General features: G+C 47.8%; 3 protein-coding genes across 4 annotated transcripts; 1 reads left to right on the forward strand and 2 right to left on the reverse strand.

Annotated features, from left to right (window-relative positions):
* The first annotated feature begins 4,221 nt into the window (after positions 1–4,221).
* Positions 4,222–5,004, forward strand: LOC112882805. Its single transcript, XM_025947956.1, has 2 exons — positions 4,222–4,460; positions 4,550–5,004. Exons 1-2 carry the CDS (start codon positions 4,306–4,308, stop codon positions 4,776–4,778), a joined length of 384 nt encoding a protein of 127 aa, XP_025803741.1. The 5' UTR covers positions 4,222–4,305; the 3' UTR covers positions 4,779–5,004.
* Positions 5,005–5,162: 158 nt separating this feature from the next.
* On the reverse strand, positions 5,163–9,611 carry LOC112882804 (disease resistance protein RPM1-like). Its single transcript, XM_025947955.1, has 2 exons — positions 8,511–9,611; positions 5,163–7,068 (listed from the first exon to the last, which is right to left on the reverse strand). The coding sequence occupies exons 1-2, from the start codon at positions 9,537–9,539 to the stop codon at positions 5,191–5,193; spliced, it is 2,907 nt and encodes a 968-aa protein (XP_025803740.1). The 5' UTR covers positions 9,540–9,611; the 3' UTR covers positions 5,163–5,190.
* Positions 9,612–12,679: 3,068 nt separating this feature from the next.
* LOC112883590 (disease resistance protein RPM1-like) lies at positions 12,680–18,439 on the reverse strand. Of its 2 annotated transcripts, none has more exons than XM_025948914.1 (4): positions 18,038–18,439; positions 17,825–17,924; positions 16,494–17,726; positions 12,680–14,651 (listed from the first exon to the last, which is right to left on the reverse strand). In XM_025948914.1, exons 3-4 carry the CDS (start codon positions 17,670–17,672, stop codon positions 12,828–12,830), a joined length of 3,003 nt encoding a protein of 1,000 aa, XP_025804699.1. In that variant the 5' UTR covers positions 17,673–17,726; positions 17,825–17,924; positions 18,038–18,439; the 3' UTR covers positions 12,680–12,827. The 2 variants fall into 2 exon arrangements, with proteins under 2 accessions (XP_025804699.1, XP_025804698.1); XM_025948913.1 differs by having other exon boundaries at positions 16,494–17,731.
* Between the last annotated feature and the right edge of the window lie 510 nt (positions 18,440–18,949).

Genomic DNA, 18,949 nt, shown 5'->3' on the forward strand with positions numbered 1-18,949 from the left:
ACTTCAGTTACACCTGCAGAGGAGAACGCCCTCCTGGAGAGCACAGGATTACCTCCAGGGACCCTCGCAAGTTCCTGCGGCATTTCATACGCGTGAGCAACCTGCCGCCGGGCTTCAGGTTGTGGGACCTCGAGGATCTCTTCGGCCCGTTCGGGCCGCTGCTGATGTGGGACGTTCCCAGATTCCCCGGTGACATGTGCGGCTGCAGAACTGAAAACCGCATGAGCTTCGGCTATGTGGTGTTCAAGAAACGCGAGGACGGGGAGAGGGCCATCGGCGAGCTCAATGGCTATGAGGCTCTGGGACACAAACTGAGAGTTGACTGGGTTTACCCTTCTTGTGTGTAACCGAAGATCAAACTTTTTCATGCTGATCAGTAGCTCATTTGACGTTGTTTCTTCTCCCAGTGAAAATTTTGCAGGAAGTAGTTAGCGCGAGTCATATTAAGTGTCCCTTATGTAAAGCGACTGGTGTTTGCCCTGTGAACATGTTGGTGTCTCATAACGCTGTTAGATGGGAGCAACTTCTGAGTTTGTTCTTTAGAGATTGTTGCTTATTATATTTTTTTTGTTAAAAGAAACAGTAAGTAGAGTCATTTCCTTGCTATCCCTTGTTTATTGCTTACAAATCGGACTATCGGAGTCTGTTAAAGGACCAGAATGCATAAAACAAAGAAGTTGGTCCAAAATGCATATAATCAAGAAGATGTCGGAAACTTCTAAGCCCTGCATTTTTATGAGCAGACCTCCTCATCTGACAACACCAGACTTTTGCATAGGGGAGTGTATCTGGGGTATGAGTACAAGTGCACAAACGAGGCAAGAAATATCAGTCGAAGAGGGATAGAGGTAGTCAGATAGATACAAGATGTCCATTGTGTTTTTGGCGTGATGAGATTCTGGACACTTATTATTGTATTATCTTAAGGTAATCTAATAATCAACTATATTTATGAACTACTTTATTAATATTTGGTTCATCTATCTTCTCTCATTCGCTTAGGGTCTGTTCGTTTCCTACCCTCTAAACTTTAGACCCATCACATCAAAGAGAATCTTGCTATTTAGAAGTATTAAATAAAATCTGTTTATAAAACTTTTTGCACAGCTGGGTGCTAATTCGCGAGACAAATTTAATGAGCCTAATTAATCCATAATTTGCCACAGTGATGATACAGTAATCATCCGCTAATCATGGACTAATATACCTCATTAGATTCGTCTCGCGAATTAGCCCTGGGGTTCTGCAATTAGTTTTGTAATTAGACTTTATTTAATACTTCTAAATGATAAGATTCTCTTTGATGTGACCTCTTTAAACTTTAGGCCCAGGAAACGAACACACCCTTAGTATTAAGTTTATTGGAATTCGTACTGCAGACTGCTAAGAGCCAATTGTTAGCTTAACCTCGCTTTTCGAACTAATCACAAATTTACTGTGACACTTTGTACAGTCCAACTATGCACGTTATTGTACTTGGTCTTAACGAAAAGTGGAAGCTTCCTTAGGTTTAACTTCGGGTGAGCACCTGCAGATTCTGAAATTTTCACTTCCGCACACATTTTATGCAACACAATCACGCAAGCAACGAGCTGGAGTTCCACAAGCCCACAAGCTCGTTAGCGATGGCGGCTTGTCTGAACCGTTGAAGTTGCCAGCTGCCAAGTTCAAAAACTGGGCTCGGCCTGTATTGCTGTGCTAGGTTCCGTGGGCCGGACTGTATTGTATCCAAGCGTTCTGGCGGCCCAAGGTCTTCTCGTCCTTTATCGGCGGCCCTCCGCGAAAAAAGAAGAATCAGATGCGAATTAGAACTCGAATAGTTTCCTAGATATTTGTTCCTTGAGCATTAGGGATTTAGGGATTCCATCCGTGGTTGCCTCTGATTTCTCCTCGACCCCCCTGCTCATCTCGCCTAGCGCCGCTGACCCTGTCGCCCAGTTCGCTCTCTCCTGTTTTGTTACGGCCGCGAGAGCAGGGGAGGGCTGGATAGGTTAGGATGGCCCCCGCCATGACAGTCCAAATTCTACAAAAACAAGGCCGAAGAAGCGACCTGCGAAGAAAGGTGCATCGTTCTTCTATCGAACCAGTTGTTTCGCTTTTCATGGATCTGCCGACCTTCCCAATTGCCCGTCTTCACCAATCGATTTAAGTTTTCCGCATATCAACCTTTCGTGTGCCAAACTTTAGTGCTCTACTTATCAAACAAACGGACTGTGAATGTTGCAACGCATGCATTAGCCAGCACTGTATCTATAGTTTTTGCATGTAAGTAGAAAGAATAGAAACAAGTGGGCGGCGGGTGGCGGCGCCTGGTGATATCGTAAATACAACGAGCAAGGAACTAACAGGAAATCTCCAAAAGGTCCCGGAAACAGTAACCTTAAAAAATAAGATCCCGGAAACAGGCCAAATTCTAACTTTTAGCCGAACTTCTGGGCCTGCGGGCCATAAACTTCGAGTGGACTGGGTCTGCGGTCTGCCCGTCTTGTGTAAAGCGCAAGATGACAATTGACAAGCTAGATCTTTTGTCACATAGTAGAATTACACTCGGATAAATATTTGTAGCATGGTGCTGATTTCATTCTCGAAAACAAATTGAAGTGAAGTTTCTCTCTTCTCAGTCTAGGTGGTACATGGCTACAGATTTGGAGATATGCATGTCTAGTATTCAAATCAGTATGATTAAAATCAGTTCAGGAAAGCAAGAAAACCAACGAAAACTAATGCGTGGAACTATCTTGTGGCTGATAACTAGGCCTTTTTTTTCGGTATGTATTTGCAGTTGCTTCTAGGGCTATTTGCACTTTTTTCTGAAAAATGCATAGCTTGTCTATTCTTAGGTTTCGAACGGAGGAGCTGAATTTTCTTCCAAGGGAATGTTTTCCGATTTTATGTCGGTTCTTTATTCTAGTAGCAAATATATCCGTACATTGCTACGGTTGAAAACTAATGGATATATTATTGCATTGTAATGCTAAATATGATTCAGCAAAATCGCCAACCACCTACGTAACACCACCAACTTTATGCTCTTCCACTCCGTGTACAGGCCGTGTTGTGATGGTGCAAGGTATTGATTGTCCAATTTGAAGTAGAATTCCGATTGACGGACAAGAAATCATTATTTACTTTAGAGTTTGATTCTATAATAAACACCGGTGAGAAGAATAATAATATGAGTACCTCTAGAAACAGGATGCCTATCAGCCTCATGTCATACGGCTATCGTGCGATTTTGAATAGCTGGATTTCGTGCTCAAGTTATATCTTCATGGTGATTATTATTCAACTTTCCCAGTACACGAAGTTTGATCTCCGGCTACACGCAAGAGGGATAAGCCCAGTCCACCCGAAGCTTACAGCCGCCGGCCTCATGTCCATTGAGCTCGTCGATCGCCCTCTCCCCATCTGCTCGCTTCTCGAACACCACAACGCCGAACCTCAATGGTTTTTTTCACCAAAAGGAAAAACAACACCTGGGTTAGGGCGCTTCTCCTGAATCTTGGTTGGCTTCTTCATGCGTTTCTTCCTGTCTCTCCAGGCGGCGGCCATATCCGATCTTGCACGGCTGCACCGTACCGCACCCTTCCAAATCTACGGCGCCCTCGGCCGTCTTGAGGAACGGTGCACGATCTGTTTGGATAGCAAAGCTGTAGAAGCGATGATGTAAATCGAAAGCTTGAGGCAAAACCCCAATCTCATACACGTACCCGCGGGAGGAGATTACCGGCGGCGGGACTTGATCACGGGAGGGACGACGAGGGAGTTGTGAGGTGGGCACGTCGGCACGTGCGATTACAGTTTTAGTTGGGCCTAATGGGCCTAGTTTGAGAGAAAAGGGTCCAGAGTCTGAACCACAAGATCGGCCCACGTCTTCTTTGTAGAGGGTATTTTTTTTTTCTTTAGAAAGGAATGAGTTTTTTTTTTAAAAAAAAAGAAGTACAGAAGGAATGATTTCTTTACAATCTTAACTGTCTCTATTCGAACTTACCGTTCAAGGAGTACGTACTAGTAGTATCGAGCAACTGAGTGCCACAGCCAAAATGGAACATTCGTTATTACTGCCCACGTGTACGAATCGACCAAAATATTGGGGATTCAGCTAAAACCCTAAAACGAAGAAAGAGACAGCTCCTTGGCATATGCTGCCTGAGGGTATATGTTCGTAGCGCCTTATCCAGTCTCAAGCTTTGCAGCCAATCGGAACTTGACATGGCACATGGTGTGGGGGCCATTTCTATCTCCTCTCTTGGTTGCAATTGCAACGCTACTGCTAATGGCCATAGCACACAGCACACTCCATAGATGCTGTTCGGCGACAAGGCAGCAGTAATGGCGCATACCATGCCTCCCCTTTCAACAGCACAAAGCACAACCTCCATCCTGAAGGTTGCTCCAAAATCCCCTGCTCTGAAGAACAGCAGCAATCTTTCTTTGGGAGCCAAATGCGACACCAGGAGGTCAGAGAAGTATATTCAGTTCGTTTTCTCTTCTGAACGTGTTCGTTTTTTTCCCCTCTTCTTACAACTTCGATGTATTGCTGTTACAGGGCACTCGTATGCGGCTTGATTGCTGCTGGTGCTGGTGCAATGCTGGGACCTGACATTGCTTCTGCGGCTTCAAAGAGACGGCCTTCGCCGCCGGCGCCGACGGAGGAGAAGAAAGACCCGAACGTTAGCGGCGTGCAGGCTAAAGTGCTTGCCAGCAAGAGGAGGAAGGAGGCCATGAAGGAAGCTGTGGCCAAGTTGAGGGAGAAAGGGAAGCCCGTTGATAAGTGAAGAGAATTACAAGTAGCACTTTGATTGGAGAGTTCTAACTTACCGAATAATGGAATTCTTCAGTTTATGTGTACAGTTGATCAAAAAAGAAAAAAAAATGCTGCTGCAGTGTAACTATGTGAGTTCCAGCTTCGCTGCTGTCGTTCATACTTTTTTTTTTCATGTAAGCTCAACTGTATGGATGCAGTTCAATAATTGAATCTTGTATGGGGTGCTGCTACTGAAATATCATCTCAAGTACAGTCCTATTCAATGATTAGATGGAAGGTTGACAATATCGTATGGATACAGCTACATTTGACAAATTCAACCGTACCGGAGAAGGAAGCTACGTACCCTGCATTGGACATATTATGCAAATTAATACACCTATTTCATAAAACAATCCTCCAAGGACCTCCAACCTTCATCTTCACTGTTCTATTGTTGTGATTGTACCCTTCGTCGGACTGGTTGGTGCAATCGACTTGCCAATGAGGAATTTGGGACGTCTGATGTGCCTATTGACTTGTCCTTGCAATGTGTTAATCAGCTTCTCTTTCTCACCACAATTCTTCAGAAGAAGTTCATTCAGCTTCAGAAGGTGTGGCACTCCGGACAAGCCAGAGCTGTCGTCATGAAGTGATGGGCACTTGTTAACCCAAAGTTGTTCAAGCTCAGGCATTGCACCTTTCACAATTGTCACTGTTTCAATCTCCTTTAGCCCGTCAATGTCAAGGAACTTGAGTTTTGGGAATGTACCGGAGCAGAAATGTAACAACTTGTCCATGTAGGAGTTCTCCCACAGACCTAACAAAGCCAGATTACGCAAGTTCTGAAGGTGTTCAATGTCTCCCTGCTTCAGTCGTGTCCCCAGCAGCTTCACCTTAGCTAGATCATTAAGTGAACTGATCCACTTAGGCATATTGCTGAGATCACCACACAGCCTCAGTGAAACTAAACGCCTTAGCATTCTGGGCGGATTTGGTGCTTCTTGATCCATTCTGGTAAGAAATTTAAGTGAATCAGAGCGCACTTCAAGGCGTTGCAATCGTTTGAGCTCACCTATTGATTCACACAGCTCCTGCCCTTCTTTCTCGGAAAGCCCTGTGACCCCTAACCTTCGCAAATTCGTCAAGTTCGTCAAATTCTTGAGCCTCCCTGCCACACCATTGCCTCTGCCAACATTGATCAACCCCAACATGTGCAAGTTCTTTAACTTCTCGATACCTTCAGGAACTCTTACACTGAATTGGTCCACGTTGAAAACCTTGCAGCACTCACTTCTGTTGCAGCATAGACAGGCTCCTATGTTCCCGGAAAGGCTTGTTTTATAGCTGACCTTGCCTGACTCCCCCATCTTCTGCAGCAAATCTTTCGTGAAGCTGACGCCAGAAAGAAGATAATGCAGCTTCTCAAGTTTGGCAACGCCACTAGGAAGTTCTCTCACATGTGTATCCTCGATGTCTAATGTCTCCAGATATCGAAGGTTCTGCAAGGAATATGGAAGTTTGGAAATGTCTGTTCCTCGAAGGCAGAGATACCTTAGGTGATGTAACTCCCCTATGTGTGCGAGGTCATCATTTTTCAGATTGCTTGTGTCCTCCAGGTCCAACACTCGCAACAGCCGCATTTTTGGAGAGATGAGAGATGCAGGGCATTCCCCAAAGATTGTCAAAGATCGAATGTATGATGGATTTATGTTTTGCAGCTTCTCATCTTTCCTCTTCCATCTGGATACCACCAGGTGGCGTATCTTACTTTGTGGAACACCATTGGATTGCTTCTCGATGAGGAGTAGTTGGTTCTCCTCAATGGATTTGGACAGTATGATCTGCAGCAAAATGCTATGAACCCGGCAGCGATCAGCTCTAACTCCAGGGTTGGCCTTGGAAGGTTGGATCATGCTTCTGTTAATGAGCTCACTGTAGAAACGCTCTCCTACGTCCTCCACGGGCATGTCACGGTTCTTTGCTATGTGGCCTTCTGCCATCCACCGCCTAAGTAAGCGAGTGCGTCTGATCTCATGGTTCTCAGGGAAGATACTGAGGTACAGGAAAATCGATTTCAAGTGATAAGGCAAGCCATCATAACTTGAAACGATCACTTTTCTGATATTGCGGAGGTCAGATTCCAGCTCTGCTCCAAGGTGTTCATGCAGGTTCCTCCATTCTATGCTTGTTTTTGGCCTGTTGGCTAGGAGACCTCCGATTGTAGATATGGCAAGTGGAAGCCCATGACATCTCCTCAAGATACGCCTGGCTTGATCCTCCATGTCCGTCGGACAAACATAATCAGTTGTCTTGTAGACCTACATATGATGGAACAGGTCAATGATTGTCCTCAAAAAAATTGAATGGTTAATGAGAAACGTAGCATCATGGTGGTGACTCTGATAAATGGATGGTCTGATGCATGCCCCGATTAAAAACTGGGATTGGTAAGGTCGTAAGGACCTGATCATTCCTTACTTATTAAACATTTAAACTAGAGTTGCGAAAGGCACAATCTATGTGGCAAACTATGATGCGAATTCATCTCAGTTTTCTAATACTGTTCCACTTATCTGTGTTGCCCTTACCTGGCAGCACAAGTGTGCGCAGCTACATTCTATCAGCAAAAGAAAGTTTCAAAGGAAATATGAAATTGGTGCTTCAATGCTTCATGTGGGACGCTAGTGACATCTGGAATTTCCAAGTTACCCATTTCGTCGAACATGGTGAGGGCGTTTGAGACGTGCAGTCACGGGAAAGGTAGTGGAGCTCGACTGCTCAAGGAGGTTTTTGCAAGCGATAGCATACTGCTTCCAACGATTCGCGCCCTCCCTTCCGCCCCTTCCAAAGGCTTCTCGGATCGCCTTCACTTGACCACCAGCGCCACCGCCGCCGCCGCCGTCTTCTCTCTCATCTCAGGACATACATGCGAACATCACGGCGACGCAGCCGCCTATATGTGTTCTACGCATTCTCCATCCCTTCTCACTCTCCTCCCCCACACTCTTGCTGCCACAGGCCATATATGTGACATCGCAGCACGCGCGGATGGTGGAGGTGTGGGACTGCGGAGGGAGGAGAGGGGCAGGCGAAGGGGATGCGCCGATGCAGCCAGCACGAAACTATGGAAGAACATGGTCAAAACGGACATTTCGTCCACAGTCAAACATTTCCTTGTGCTCGACATTGATCCTGTTGATTACTAATTTTTATTGGGATAAACATAATCACGATACTTAAAAATTTACGAGGTCATGAAAGTACTTTTCAACTCAAATCCATAAATATGATGTTCCACAGTCAAAGATTGAAAATTTTGATAAAATCATTGATGAAATTGTAAGAAATTTTAATTGAATGGAGTATCTAGAATCATGGATGTGTTTTTCACAAGAAATATACTTATGTGTGTCAAAGGGTATGTATTCGCATTTGATCAAACCCTTTGTACGCACATTGTACGCACATGTACTGTCATTCTATGACGACTACACAAAGCTACCAAGACATTGCATCTTGCTTCGTAGCCAAACTTCAATACACAAGGTAAGTTTAAAATTTTCATGTTGGTTGATAAGTTATTTTTGTTGTTTAGCATCATTAAATTCTTGTCACATAATTCATTCTTGGCGAGAAACTCAAGAATTACCTAATCTATTAGTAATTTAGTATCACAAATGGCTTGGGCAGGCATTCTGCTGTAACAAGCCTAATTTGACTGTTGACTAGAAGAGGAAGAGAAGGTTGAGCGGCGACGCACCTTCTGGCAGAGGAGATCCATGGACTCGCCATCCCGCAATGGCTTGAGCTCGTAGACATGCCCATCCCACCCCGCCACATGCCCCGCGCAGTGCCGGGCGACGTCCTCCCTCCGCGTCGTCACGATGATGCGGCTGCCCTTGCGGTTTTCCAACTGATGGTGAAAGACCTGGCAGATATTTTCCCATTCCTCCTGGCTATGGAGGTCGTCGACGATGACCAGGTACCGCTTCTCCTGGAGGTACTCCGGGACGCTCTGGTCGCGCGCCAGGCCGAGCTCCTTCCTCAGCCGCCGCCGGAACACCTCGGCGCCGTCGAGCGGGTGCGGCACGGTGATCCACGCGCCGCAGTCGAACTCGTCGAGGAGCACCGGGTCGTTGTGCACCATGCGCACCAGCGACGACTTCCCCATGCCGCCCATCCCCCACACCGACACCACGACCACCGCGCCGTTGCTGCCGGAGATGAGCTCTGTCAGCTGCGCCTTCTCGCGGCCCCGGCCGACGACGTCCGCCGAAGCCTGGAACGCGAGCTCGGCCGACTGCGCGTCGTGGTCCGGGAGCACGGGCGGCTGCTCCTCGCCGCCGCGGGGCGCAGCGGGGCTGCCCACCACGACGTGATAACGCAGGTTGCGCTGGTTCAGCTCCTCGACGCGGGCCTTGAGGTCCCGGATCCGAGCCGCGATGCGGCGGCGTGCGGCGACGGCGCCCGGGGCGAGCCAGTAGCCGGCCCGCGACGACGAGGCCCTGTCCGCGTAGAGCGCAAAGTCGAGGAGGCAGTCCTCAACGTCGTACGCGAGGTCGCGCACCTGCTTCACCCACGTCCTCACGGTGTCGTTGCGCACGGCGGCCTCGGGATGGGCCGAGGCCACCTTGAGGAAGGACCGCATCATCTCCAGCTCGTTGCGGATGAACTCCACCTCCTTGGGCACGCCGGCCAGGCGCGCCACCTCGTCGGCGACGGCGGTGCCGGCGCTTTTCAGGACGCCGTCCAGCACGGACCTCGCCAAGCTCACGGCCGTCGCCTCCATCTCTCTTCCACCTCTCTCTCTCTCTCAAGTTGCCTCTCAAGTTGCCAATGGTTTGCTTCAATGGATTAAGCGTTCAGTAGGGGATGCTTCGCCTATGTAACTTCGACGAATTGTCTCGCATGCATGCACGTTCCAGTTGTAACCGCGTTGACATTGCAAGTTTGTCTGGCAAATTTCGCTTTCAACGGTGCTCAATTTGGAATTGTCCTTCATTTAAAGAAAGAAAGAAGACTAACAAGGTTGTACGGCCTTCATGACTCGGAGCTCTCCATCTTAGGATCGAGGAAAGTTCTTAGGAGTAGTTCTTAACTACATGTAGACTGATGATTGCTGCAAGATGGTGTTGTAACGCACGACGTACGGCAGGTGTAACTGGCCACCGCGGGTGCTGGTAGGTACGACTACTGAACTTGGAATTAAAATGAGATGAAATTTCTTAGGTCCGTTTCAGTACTCTTTTAATGCGATTCTGCTTCTGCGAAGATTGAGAAAACGCGCTCTTAGAAGAAACAAAGCAATATACAATCCACACATTCAAGTAAGATCGAGTATGAGAGATTTCAATGATAATGCTTTCCTCATTGGCTCTCTGAGTCTTCAACTGAACTGACAAGAGACTAATGATAGTTTTGCCATTAGGTATCTAAACTAACCTACAAATGTTTCATTTATCTTTTTCTTTGAAGATGTATACATGATCAAATCAAGTAGTCATCTCTGCAATACATATTAGTATATTACCCAACCTTTTCATGAAAAAGTATACACGATCAAATCTTTATAAGACATATTGGTCATCCATTTTCGTCGAAAGTTGAGAGAAGAAACATCAACAAGTCAACAAAGCTGTCTGTCTCCTTCACTTTCAAAAAAAGAGAGAGGAAAAACTGACTCTCTCCATCTCTTGGATAGTCAGCTCAGAGATAAGACTTTGGTGCCCCCCACAACTGAGAATTGGGGGTTCGGTTCAGAAAATCAACAATTCAGATAAATGCAAACTAGCTTATGTATCTGTGACTAATTTCGTGGTCCTCAAATCTTTTCCTGAGTTCCTTCTTTGCCCTTCTGTTGCAATTTGCAAAATTAAAACCTCAATTGGCAATCCTATGAATAAAGGAGAAATGGTAACCAATAAATCGAAACACTACCTTATTACTGAAATTTGATTGGGGCCAAAATATTTGTGAGGAAATTAGTTGCGTACCATTGCAATGGAGTGGAGCAAAAGGGGAGACCGAAAGCGGTAGCGGAGAGGGGTGGGGGGGGGGGGGGGCGCGAAATGGAACTGGCATGGACCGCTCGAGGCCGCGGGCAGTGATTCAGGCGAGGAGGCGTAGGCGTGCCGCGGCGACCGGCGATGACGCGAGCGCCGCCTCCCTAGCATTCGCCGCTCTGCAATCTTGGTGCCTGCGCGATGGCTCTTGCGTTCGGGCGAGCGAGCTGCCAGCGGCTGCGCGGCCGGCGTTTCGTCGTTTCCATGCGCGACGCACGCGGCAGGCAGGCAGCAGCAGCAGCACGTAGTTGCCCGTTTGGCCTACACATAGTAGCGAACCAAATTCGCCAAGGCACGACCCTCCGCTACCGGAAGTCACCAACAGGACGTATCAGGAGCCCTCGTCCCATCCCAGCAGGGCGGGCCGGCGCGGCGCGGCGTACGCGCACCTCGGCTCGGATGAGGTGAATGCGTGACAGTGCGAGCTTCAGCCCTTCGGCGCGGGGCCGGGTGAGTGAAGAGCTGAAGATAGGGCTTGAGGATGGGGAGGGGATGAATTGATCGGGCCTTGCACTTGCAGGGAGCCAGGGGGAGAGGGCGGCGGCGGATCGCCGAAGAGAGGGGAGGAAGAAAGGAGCTGCTGCCCATCTGAAGGAGGGAATGGGCTTATTTGTAAATAATCAGGGGTCTTTATGTAAAATTAAGGGTCTTTGTGTAAAATATCAGTCCGGTATTTTACGCAAAACACCCTAATTTGGATCGCGATCCAAATCAGGGGTCTTAATGCAAAATATTGATATGGTGCCCGTATTTGGAATTTCTGTGGGCAGTCTAGATGGCGGCCGGCGAGGGGGACGCCGCTCCAGCGGGCGTCCCGATGAATCAGGTGCCACCCGTGCACGCAGTTGCGTGGCGCCGGATGCTCGAGCTCTGCGACGGCGACCGCAATGGAGCTTGGAAGTATGGGCTGGATGCGCTCTTCGATGAGGCCGCCGCCGGAGCGACGGCCGCGGCCGTCCGGTGCAGGGTGTCGCGCGCGCGGATGGGTATCAGAGGAGATGGTGGTGGAGGCGTTCCAGACGCGGGCGGACGACGCGCGCAGCCCCCTGCGTTGACGCCGGCATGGGCACGCAGGACGGTCGGCGGCGACGAGCGTCGTGTCCTTCTTCTGCCGAAGAGATGACTGGCTGATGAGGACAGACGATGATAGTCCTCTCGGATTTGCTGCTTCTACATCACAACATTTGGTACCAGCAAAGGCAGAGGTTGTTTCCACACTTGCAGCGAAATTACTGCTTCAAGAAACATGATGTGGCGTCTCCATGGGTTAGCAGGCATGACTACTGAACTTTGAAGAAAAATGAGGTGAAAATTCAGGTCCGTTCGTGTACCCTTTTAATGGCCCCTTGAAGAATACGAAAAACACGCCCTTAGAAGAAAGAAAGCAATATTTCTTCTGAGTGCGTTTTCTGTTAGTTACAACTCCAACAGTCTTAGATGCATTATAACATAATCCTGTTATATTATATAGGGCATCTACTCATCTTATTTGCTGTTATAGAGCAATGCCGTGCTTCTGCCGCAGTGCTACTTGTAGAGTTGTAGATTCTCGAATTCTAGATCCTCCACCAGGGGCGCCAGCAGAACCGAAGAGGGTCCAGATCTTAGTGGTGTGCACGCTAAAATGATTGTCAGCAGGAAGAGGAAATTGACGAGGCTATGAATGAAGCTGTGGCCAGGATGAGGGAAGAAAGGGGTCGGAAGCCTGGTGTTAAGTGAAGACTGGAACCCATACTTCCATAGCTACATTTATGAGATGCTGCTGCAATGTACCCTATGTAGGAAACTAGGAATCACTTTTGTTTTTGCTAAGTGACAGAGTATCCATCAATCCATGTGAACGGCAACTACATGAACCGCTTCAGTATTTGCAACTAATATTATGGTGTTATTATTTGTCTGAAGTACAATTCCATTCAATAACTGACGGTAAGTGAAAGACAATTCTGTATGGATACAGTCTCATGTGTTAATACGCTAATGAACAGAAAATACATGTTATTGCAGGTACGCATTCATAAAACAACCCTCGACTTGCCAATGAGGAATTTAGGACGTCTGGTATGCCTGTTGACTTGTTCTTGCAATATGTCAATCAGATTCTGTTTCTCGCCGCAATTCTTAAGAAGAAGCTCCTTTAGGCTCTGCAGGTATTGCACTCCAGACACGCCAAAACTGTTGTCATGAAGTGAATGACACTTGTTCAGCCAAAGTAGCTCAAGCTGAGGCATCGCTCCTTCCCGGATTGTCATTGTTCTAATGTTCTCTAGCCCATCAATGTCAAGGACTTTTAGCTTTGTGAAAGTACTAGCAGAGAAACGCAACGACTCCTCTATGTAGGAGTCTTCCCACAGGCCTAGGAAAGCTAGGTTGCGCAAATTCTGAAGGCGCATGATGTCCTCCTGATTCAGTCGTGTCCCCAGAAGCTTCACCGTCGCTAGATTGTTGAGTGAACTGATCCATTCAGGCATCCCAATGAGTTTACCACAAAGCCTCATTGAAGTTAGATGTCTTGGTATTTCTGGTTCATCCATTCTGGCAGGAAATCTAATTGAGACACAGCGCAATTCAAGCCGTTGCAATTGACTAAGCCCTCCTATTGACTTGCACAGATCCTGGCCTTCTTCCTCGGTGAGCCCCGTGACCCCCAATCGTCGCAGAGTTGTCAAATTCATCAGCTTCTTGAACCTTCCTGACACACCATTTACCCTGGCAACATTGACCGCCCCCAACATATGCAAGTTCTTTAATTTCTCAATTCCTTCAGGAACTCTTACACAGAGATGGTCCACGTTGGAAACCTCACAGCATTCACCACGGTTGCAGCCTAGATAGGCTTCTATATCTCCAAAAAGACGGGCTTCATGATTTTCTGCCCTTGAATCCCTCATCTTCTGCAGCAAATCTTTTGTGAAGTTGACGCCAGCAACAAGATATCGAAGGTCCTCAAGTTTGACAATGCTGCTTGGGAGTTGTCTCACCCTTGTGTCTTGGATATCTAATGTCTCTAGGTAACGAAGGTTCTGCAAGGAAGAAGGAAGTTTAGAAATATCTGTTCCTCTCAGGCTCAGATACCTTAGGTGCTGTAGCTCCCCTATGTGCTTGAGGTCATCATTCTTCATATTGACAGTGTCCTCCAGGTCCAGCACTCTCAACAGTCGCATTTTTGGAGAGATGAGAGATGAAGGGTACTCCCCGAAGATTGTCAATGATCGGATATATGACATGTTTATGTTCTGCAGCTTCTCATCCCTACTCTTCCATCTGGATACCACCAGGTGGCGTATCTTACTTTGTCGAGCCTCATTGGAGTGCTCCTCGACGAGGAATAGTTGGTTCTCCTCAATGAACCTGGACAGGATGATCTGCAACACCATGCTGTGAATCCGGCAGCGATCAGTTTCTCCAGGGCTGACCTTAGAAGGTTGAATCATGCTTCTGTTGATGAGCTTGGTATAGGAACGCGCTGCTACATCCTCCACTGGCATGTCACGTTTCTTTGCTATGTAGCCTTCTGCCATCCACCGCCTGAGCAGGCGGGTGCGTCTGATCTCATGGTTCTCAGGGAAGATACTGAGGTACAAGAAGATGGACTTCAGGTCATACGGCAAGCCATCATAACTTGAGACAATCACCTTGGGGATGTTGCGGAGGTCAGACTCCAGCTCTGCTCCAAGGTGTTCGTGCAGATTCCTCCATTCTATGCTTGTTTTAGGCCTGTTGGCGAGGAGACCACCTATTGTAGATATGGCAAGTGGAAGCCCACGACATCTCCTCAAGATATGTTTGGCTTGCTCTGCCATGTCCTCTGGTAAAGTGTACTCGGTTGTTTTGTAGACCTAATGGTGGAAATATAACAAATAAATGAGTATCCTGGGAAAATAGAACCGATATTACTGAGTACTGACAAAAAGAGCAAGAAGTGGTAATTGATTCTTGAGTACTATAAGCCCCAGCAAAAAAAAAAGAACTACGACCTACTTTATGTCCTATTCTTGGCAACCAACCATAATTTGACGCCATAAGCTCAATGGGAATGTTTCTGCAGCTTTCTACTAGTGCTTAAGAAAAGAAAAGGTCATACAGCATACTTTCTGAATAAAAAGAGTAGCTGAAAAATCAATCACTTGTGTTGCGAGCACATACTGGCGTGTTTCTAGTAATCTGTTCATTAAACTGCAGGACATAAAGCTAAAGGCACACGCTATGTGGCAAACCATCATGCAAATACGTCCCAATATTTGTAGTATCTTCCACCTATCTGCATTTGCCCTTGCCCAGCAGCACAAGCATGCCATACATGTAGGTAGACGCTATCCAAAAAGGAAAGCCTCGAAGGACTTAAATTACTGCTTCATCGAGTAATAGGATGGTGGTGGCGTCTGACATTTCAAAGTGACACCTTTCGTCGAACACTACGCGTGCATGGGAGTGGAGATCGGGGAAGTTGGTGGGAGTGCTATGCAAAGGCACGCGCCTTCCAACGCCGCTCCCATTTGGCGCCCCGCCCTCCCTTCTGCCTTCCAACGCCGCTCGTCGGCTTCGATCGGCCACGAGCGCGGACGTCGCAGTCGAGTGCATGAGAAAAAAAAAATGGAGATTCGGCGTAGAAGGGAGGAAGGAAACTAGCCAGACAGGGAGCTTTGGCTCCGATAGATGCAAGGTGCTGTGCGCCTGTGCCGCTGTCATTTCACCGTTATTTTAATAAAAAACGCCTCTTCATTACTAAAACTTCCAAATCTCAAATCTTTTTCACAAATATATTTTTCAAGAGTTTCCCAATGTTTTATGTAAAAAAGTTTCTCCAATTTTTCCATCCGTTTCTCTCCAAATTTCCCGAGCACTCTCGCCATTTGCAAAAGCTTCTCCGTTTTTCTCAATAGCAACTCCAGCAGACTCTTTCTAAATAGTACCCTAACTCAAATTTAGAGAGTTAAGAAAAAAAGATGTACTCCGGCAGATATGCTCTCAGGAGCCTAGTGGTTACCAAGCTTTAGTAGCACCTCAGGTCTGGATTCGACTCCCCGTGGGAGCGAATATTATAGGATTTAACGGTTTTGTATTTTTAATGGTAGGCGACGTTCCCGTCGATAGCGAGACGCGTTCACAGGGGTGAGTGTCCTATAATATCGGATTCGGATTAGGTACAGACAGTGTCAAATATATCGGATAAGTTATAAATAGATATTGATGTCGTGAAAATCTAATTTCATTTTCGGATCCGAATATAGTGTCAAATATTGAATATCTAGATTCGGATACGGATGGATATTAACCCCACTAAACGAATTTGAACTCGAATACGAACGGATATTATTCGTATCGTTTACACCTCTATTTATGAGTGTCTGAGTTGTATTATGTAATTGTAGAAAAATACTTTTTTGGGAGATCTCCAAATTTGCTTCAATCCAGTAATAGTCCTTAATTCTAACTTATAATAGGGAGCTCTCTACGAATAGAGGGTGCAGGACTGGAAACCTCTAAAAGATAAGTCAAACCTATTTAGCATTTGAAGGGACTGTGATTTAGGGACTATGTTGGAGTGGCTCTGGTACGGTTTTTCGTGTACCTATTTCTTAGTGGTAAGTGTGCTTGCGGCCGTCTACGCCTGAATTTCGAAAGGAAAAATATAGACACACCGAGTAAAATTCAGTCTTTGAAAAGGAAAGAAGGTGCACCTTCTGGCAGAGAAGATCCATGGACTCGGCATCCCCCAGTGGCTTCAGCTCGTAGACATGCTTGGTGCAGTGCCGGGCGACGTCCTCCCGCCGCGTCGTCACGATGATTCGGCTTCCCTTGCTGTTCCTGAACTGGAAAACCTGGCAAATAGCATCCCACTCCTCGTTGGTGTGCACGTCGTCCACTATGACCCGATACCGCTTCTCCCGCAGGTACTGCCCGAGGTCCTGGTTGCGCGCCACGCCGAGCTCCTTCCTCAGCCGCCGCCGGAACACCTCGGGGTTGTCCAGCGGGTGCGGCACGGTGACCCACGCGCCGCAGTCGAACTCGTCGAGGAGCACCGGGTCGTTGTGCACCGCCCACACCAGCGACGACTTCCCCATGCCGCCCATCCCCCACACCGATACCACGCGCAGCGTGCCGGCGGGTCGTCGGGGCGAAGTGGGGATTACCGCCGCCTCGCCTGTTGGCCCGCCTATGGTTGGCACGCAGAAAAATTCCACGACGTGGTTAAACCAGAAGCTTGGCACCAGCCCCCTCAGTGGCATACGGCGGCGTCTTCCTGCTGCTTCGCCTGGCTCCGCCCCGGAGATCAGCTCGGTCAGCTTAGCCTTCTCATCCAGCCGGCCGATGATGTCGGACTCCTGGAACGCGAGCTCGGCCGAGTTCGCGTCGTGCTCGGGGAGCGAGGACGCCGCCTGCTCCGCCGCCGCACCGGCCGCGGGGCTGTCCACGACGATGCGGTACCGCAGGTTGCGCTGGTTCAGCTGCTCGACGCGGGCCTTGAGGTCCCGTATCCGTTCCGCGATCCGGTGGCGCTCGGCGATGGCGCCCGGGAGCAGCGAGCCGGCGCGCGACGAGGAGGCCCTGGCCGCGTAGAGCGCGAAGTCGAGGAGGCAGTCCTCGACGTCGTATGCGAGGTCGCGCACCTGCTTCACCCACGTCCTGACGGTCTCGGTGCGCCCGGCGGCGTCGGGGTGGGCGTAGACCACGCCGAGGAAGGCCTGCATCATCTCCAGCTCGCTGCGGACGAAGTCCACCTCGTTCGGGACCCCGATGAGGCGCGCGACCTCGTCGAAGACGGCCGCTCGGGCGCTGCTCAGGATGCCGTGCAGCACGGACCTCGCCAAGCTCAGCGCCGTCGCTTCCATCTTGCATTCTACCGGCGAGCTGTCCATGGTTGTGTTGCCTATATAAACGTTTCCGGACCAGTCGCATCGACCTAGCTGTTGCTGTCTTGCAGATCTGACTTAGTAAGCCTCCAATGGTGATCGATTTGGACTTTTTCTCCATTTCAGAGAGAAGACTTCGATGGGAGCATGCATGTTACCGGAGCAGCAAACACGTCGACCTAGGTACGTTTGGCCCCAATTTACGCTTCTAATGTGCTCAATTTGGATTCTTGCTCCGGTTTCGAGAGAGGACCATACCTACAAGGTTGTACAATCATCGGATTCCATTTTGGACAGCAAGGATCCGAAACTTTTAGTTGACAATGGTTTATTTGCACCAATGAACAAAGTGGGAGGTTGCTTTTGCTTACATCACTTTGGCGGCCACTTGCACGTTCGATCTTGGCTTGCAGAGTTACGTTATCAATCATTGTTCCATGATGCCACCGGTAGGATCAGAAAAAAGCTCTTAATTATGCATGGGGATGCTGATTGGTGAGTGACGCCTGATTAAGCTCGTACAGTAGGTATAACCGGCCAAGTGATATGATGGGAGGCATGACTATTGAACTTCGAAGAAAACTCGGGTTATTTTATAGATCCATTTGTTCACTCTTTTAAAGCTTGTTCGGTTAAGGGTGCGTTTGGTTCGGCTGTGAGCTGTGAAAAAGCTGCTGTGGAAAAGCTGCTGTGAGAAAGCTGCTGTGAAAAAGCTGAACGCCGTTTGGTTCAATCTGCTGTGAAACTGTGAATTGCTGTAAAATGTCCGTAATGCCCCTGATATGCTGTATATATGTAAAATGAGCGTAATGATGTAAACTTTGCATTGGCGACATGTTTTTCACGAAATTATATTACATATATAAATAAATGCATTGTTAATTTCAAAAGAGTTGTGAGCTACATAGCAATCTAATGCAAGTCTTGTGGGGCTAATCATTTTCATTTACCAAGAACTTCAACGATTTCAGAATACGGACCAGGAGCCAGCAGTATCCAATCTAATGCAAGTCAGCAAGGCGTTAAATAAACACTACCCTCCTAATTTCTGATTTTAACACATCCACAAAACAGAAGTGAATATTTTTTAAATTTAGAGAAAAACATGAACATCTATCATATTAAAGTAAACTACAAATTACATGGGTCAATTCTTGTTTACAGATTAGTTGTAGTCTTCTCAACAAACAATTCTGATAACCGCCGATTTACATGGACTCTTGATCTAAACATACAAGGATAATACAATGCCTGAGTTGCCACAACAATGCCATCAATCACTT

The sequence above is a fragment of the Panicum hallii genome, chromosome 2 (assembly GCF_002211085.1).
Source record: "Panicum hallii strain FIL2 chromosome 2, PHallii_v3.1, whole genome shotgun sequence".
In the NCBI taxonomy this organism is placed as follows: Eukaryota; Viridiplantae; Streptophyta; class Magnoliopsida; order Poales; family Poaceae; genus Panicum; species Panicum hallii.

Coding starts and splice junctions, on each gene's coding strand:
- LOC112883590 (XM_025948913.1), bottom strand. CDS start 18,097: ATGATTGATAACGTAACTCTGCAAGCCAAGATCGAACGTGCAAGTGGC. Junction 17,925..18,037: donor CAAGTGGCCGCCAAAGTGAT/GTAAGCAAAAGC, acceptor ACAACCTTGTAG/GTATGGTCCTCTCTCGAAAC. Junction 14,652..16,493: donor TGGATCTTCTCTGCCAGAAG/GTGCACCTTCTT, acceptor TTCCACCATTAG/GTCTACAAAACAACCGAGTA.
- LOC112882805 (XM_025947956.1), top strand. CDS start 4,306: ATGCTGTTCGGCGACAAGGCAGCAGTAATGGCGCATACCATGCCTCCC. Junction 4,461..4,549: donor GCCAAATGCGACACCAGGAG/GTCAGAGAAGTA, acceptor TTGCTGTTACAG/GGCACTCGTATGCGGCTTGA.
- LOC112882804 (XM_025947955.1), bottom strand. CDS start 9,539: ATGGAGGCGACGGCCGTGAGCTTGGCGAGGTCCGTGCTGGACGGCGTC. Junction 7,069..8,510: donor TGGATCTCCTCTGCCAGAAG/GTGCGTCGCCGC, acceptor CATCATATGTAG/GTCTACAAGACAACTGATTA.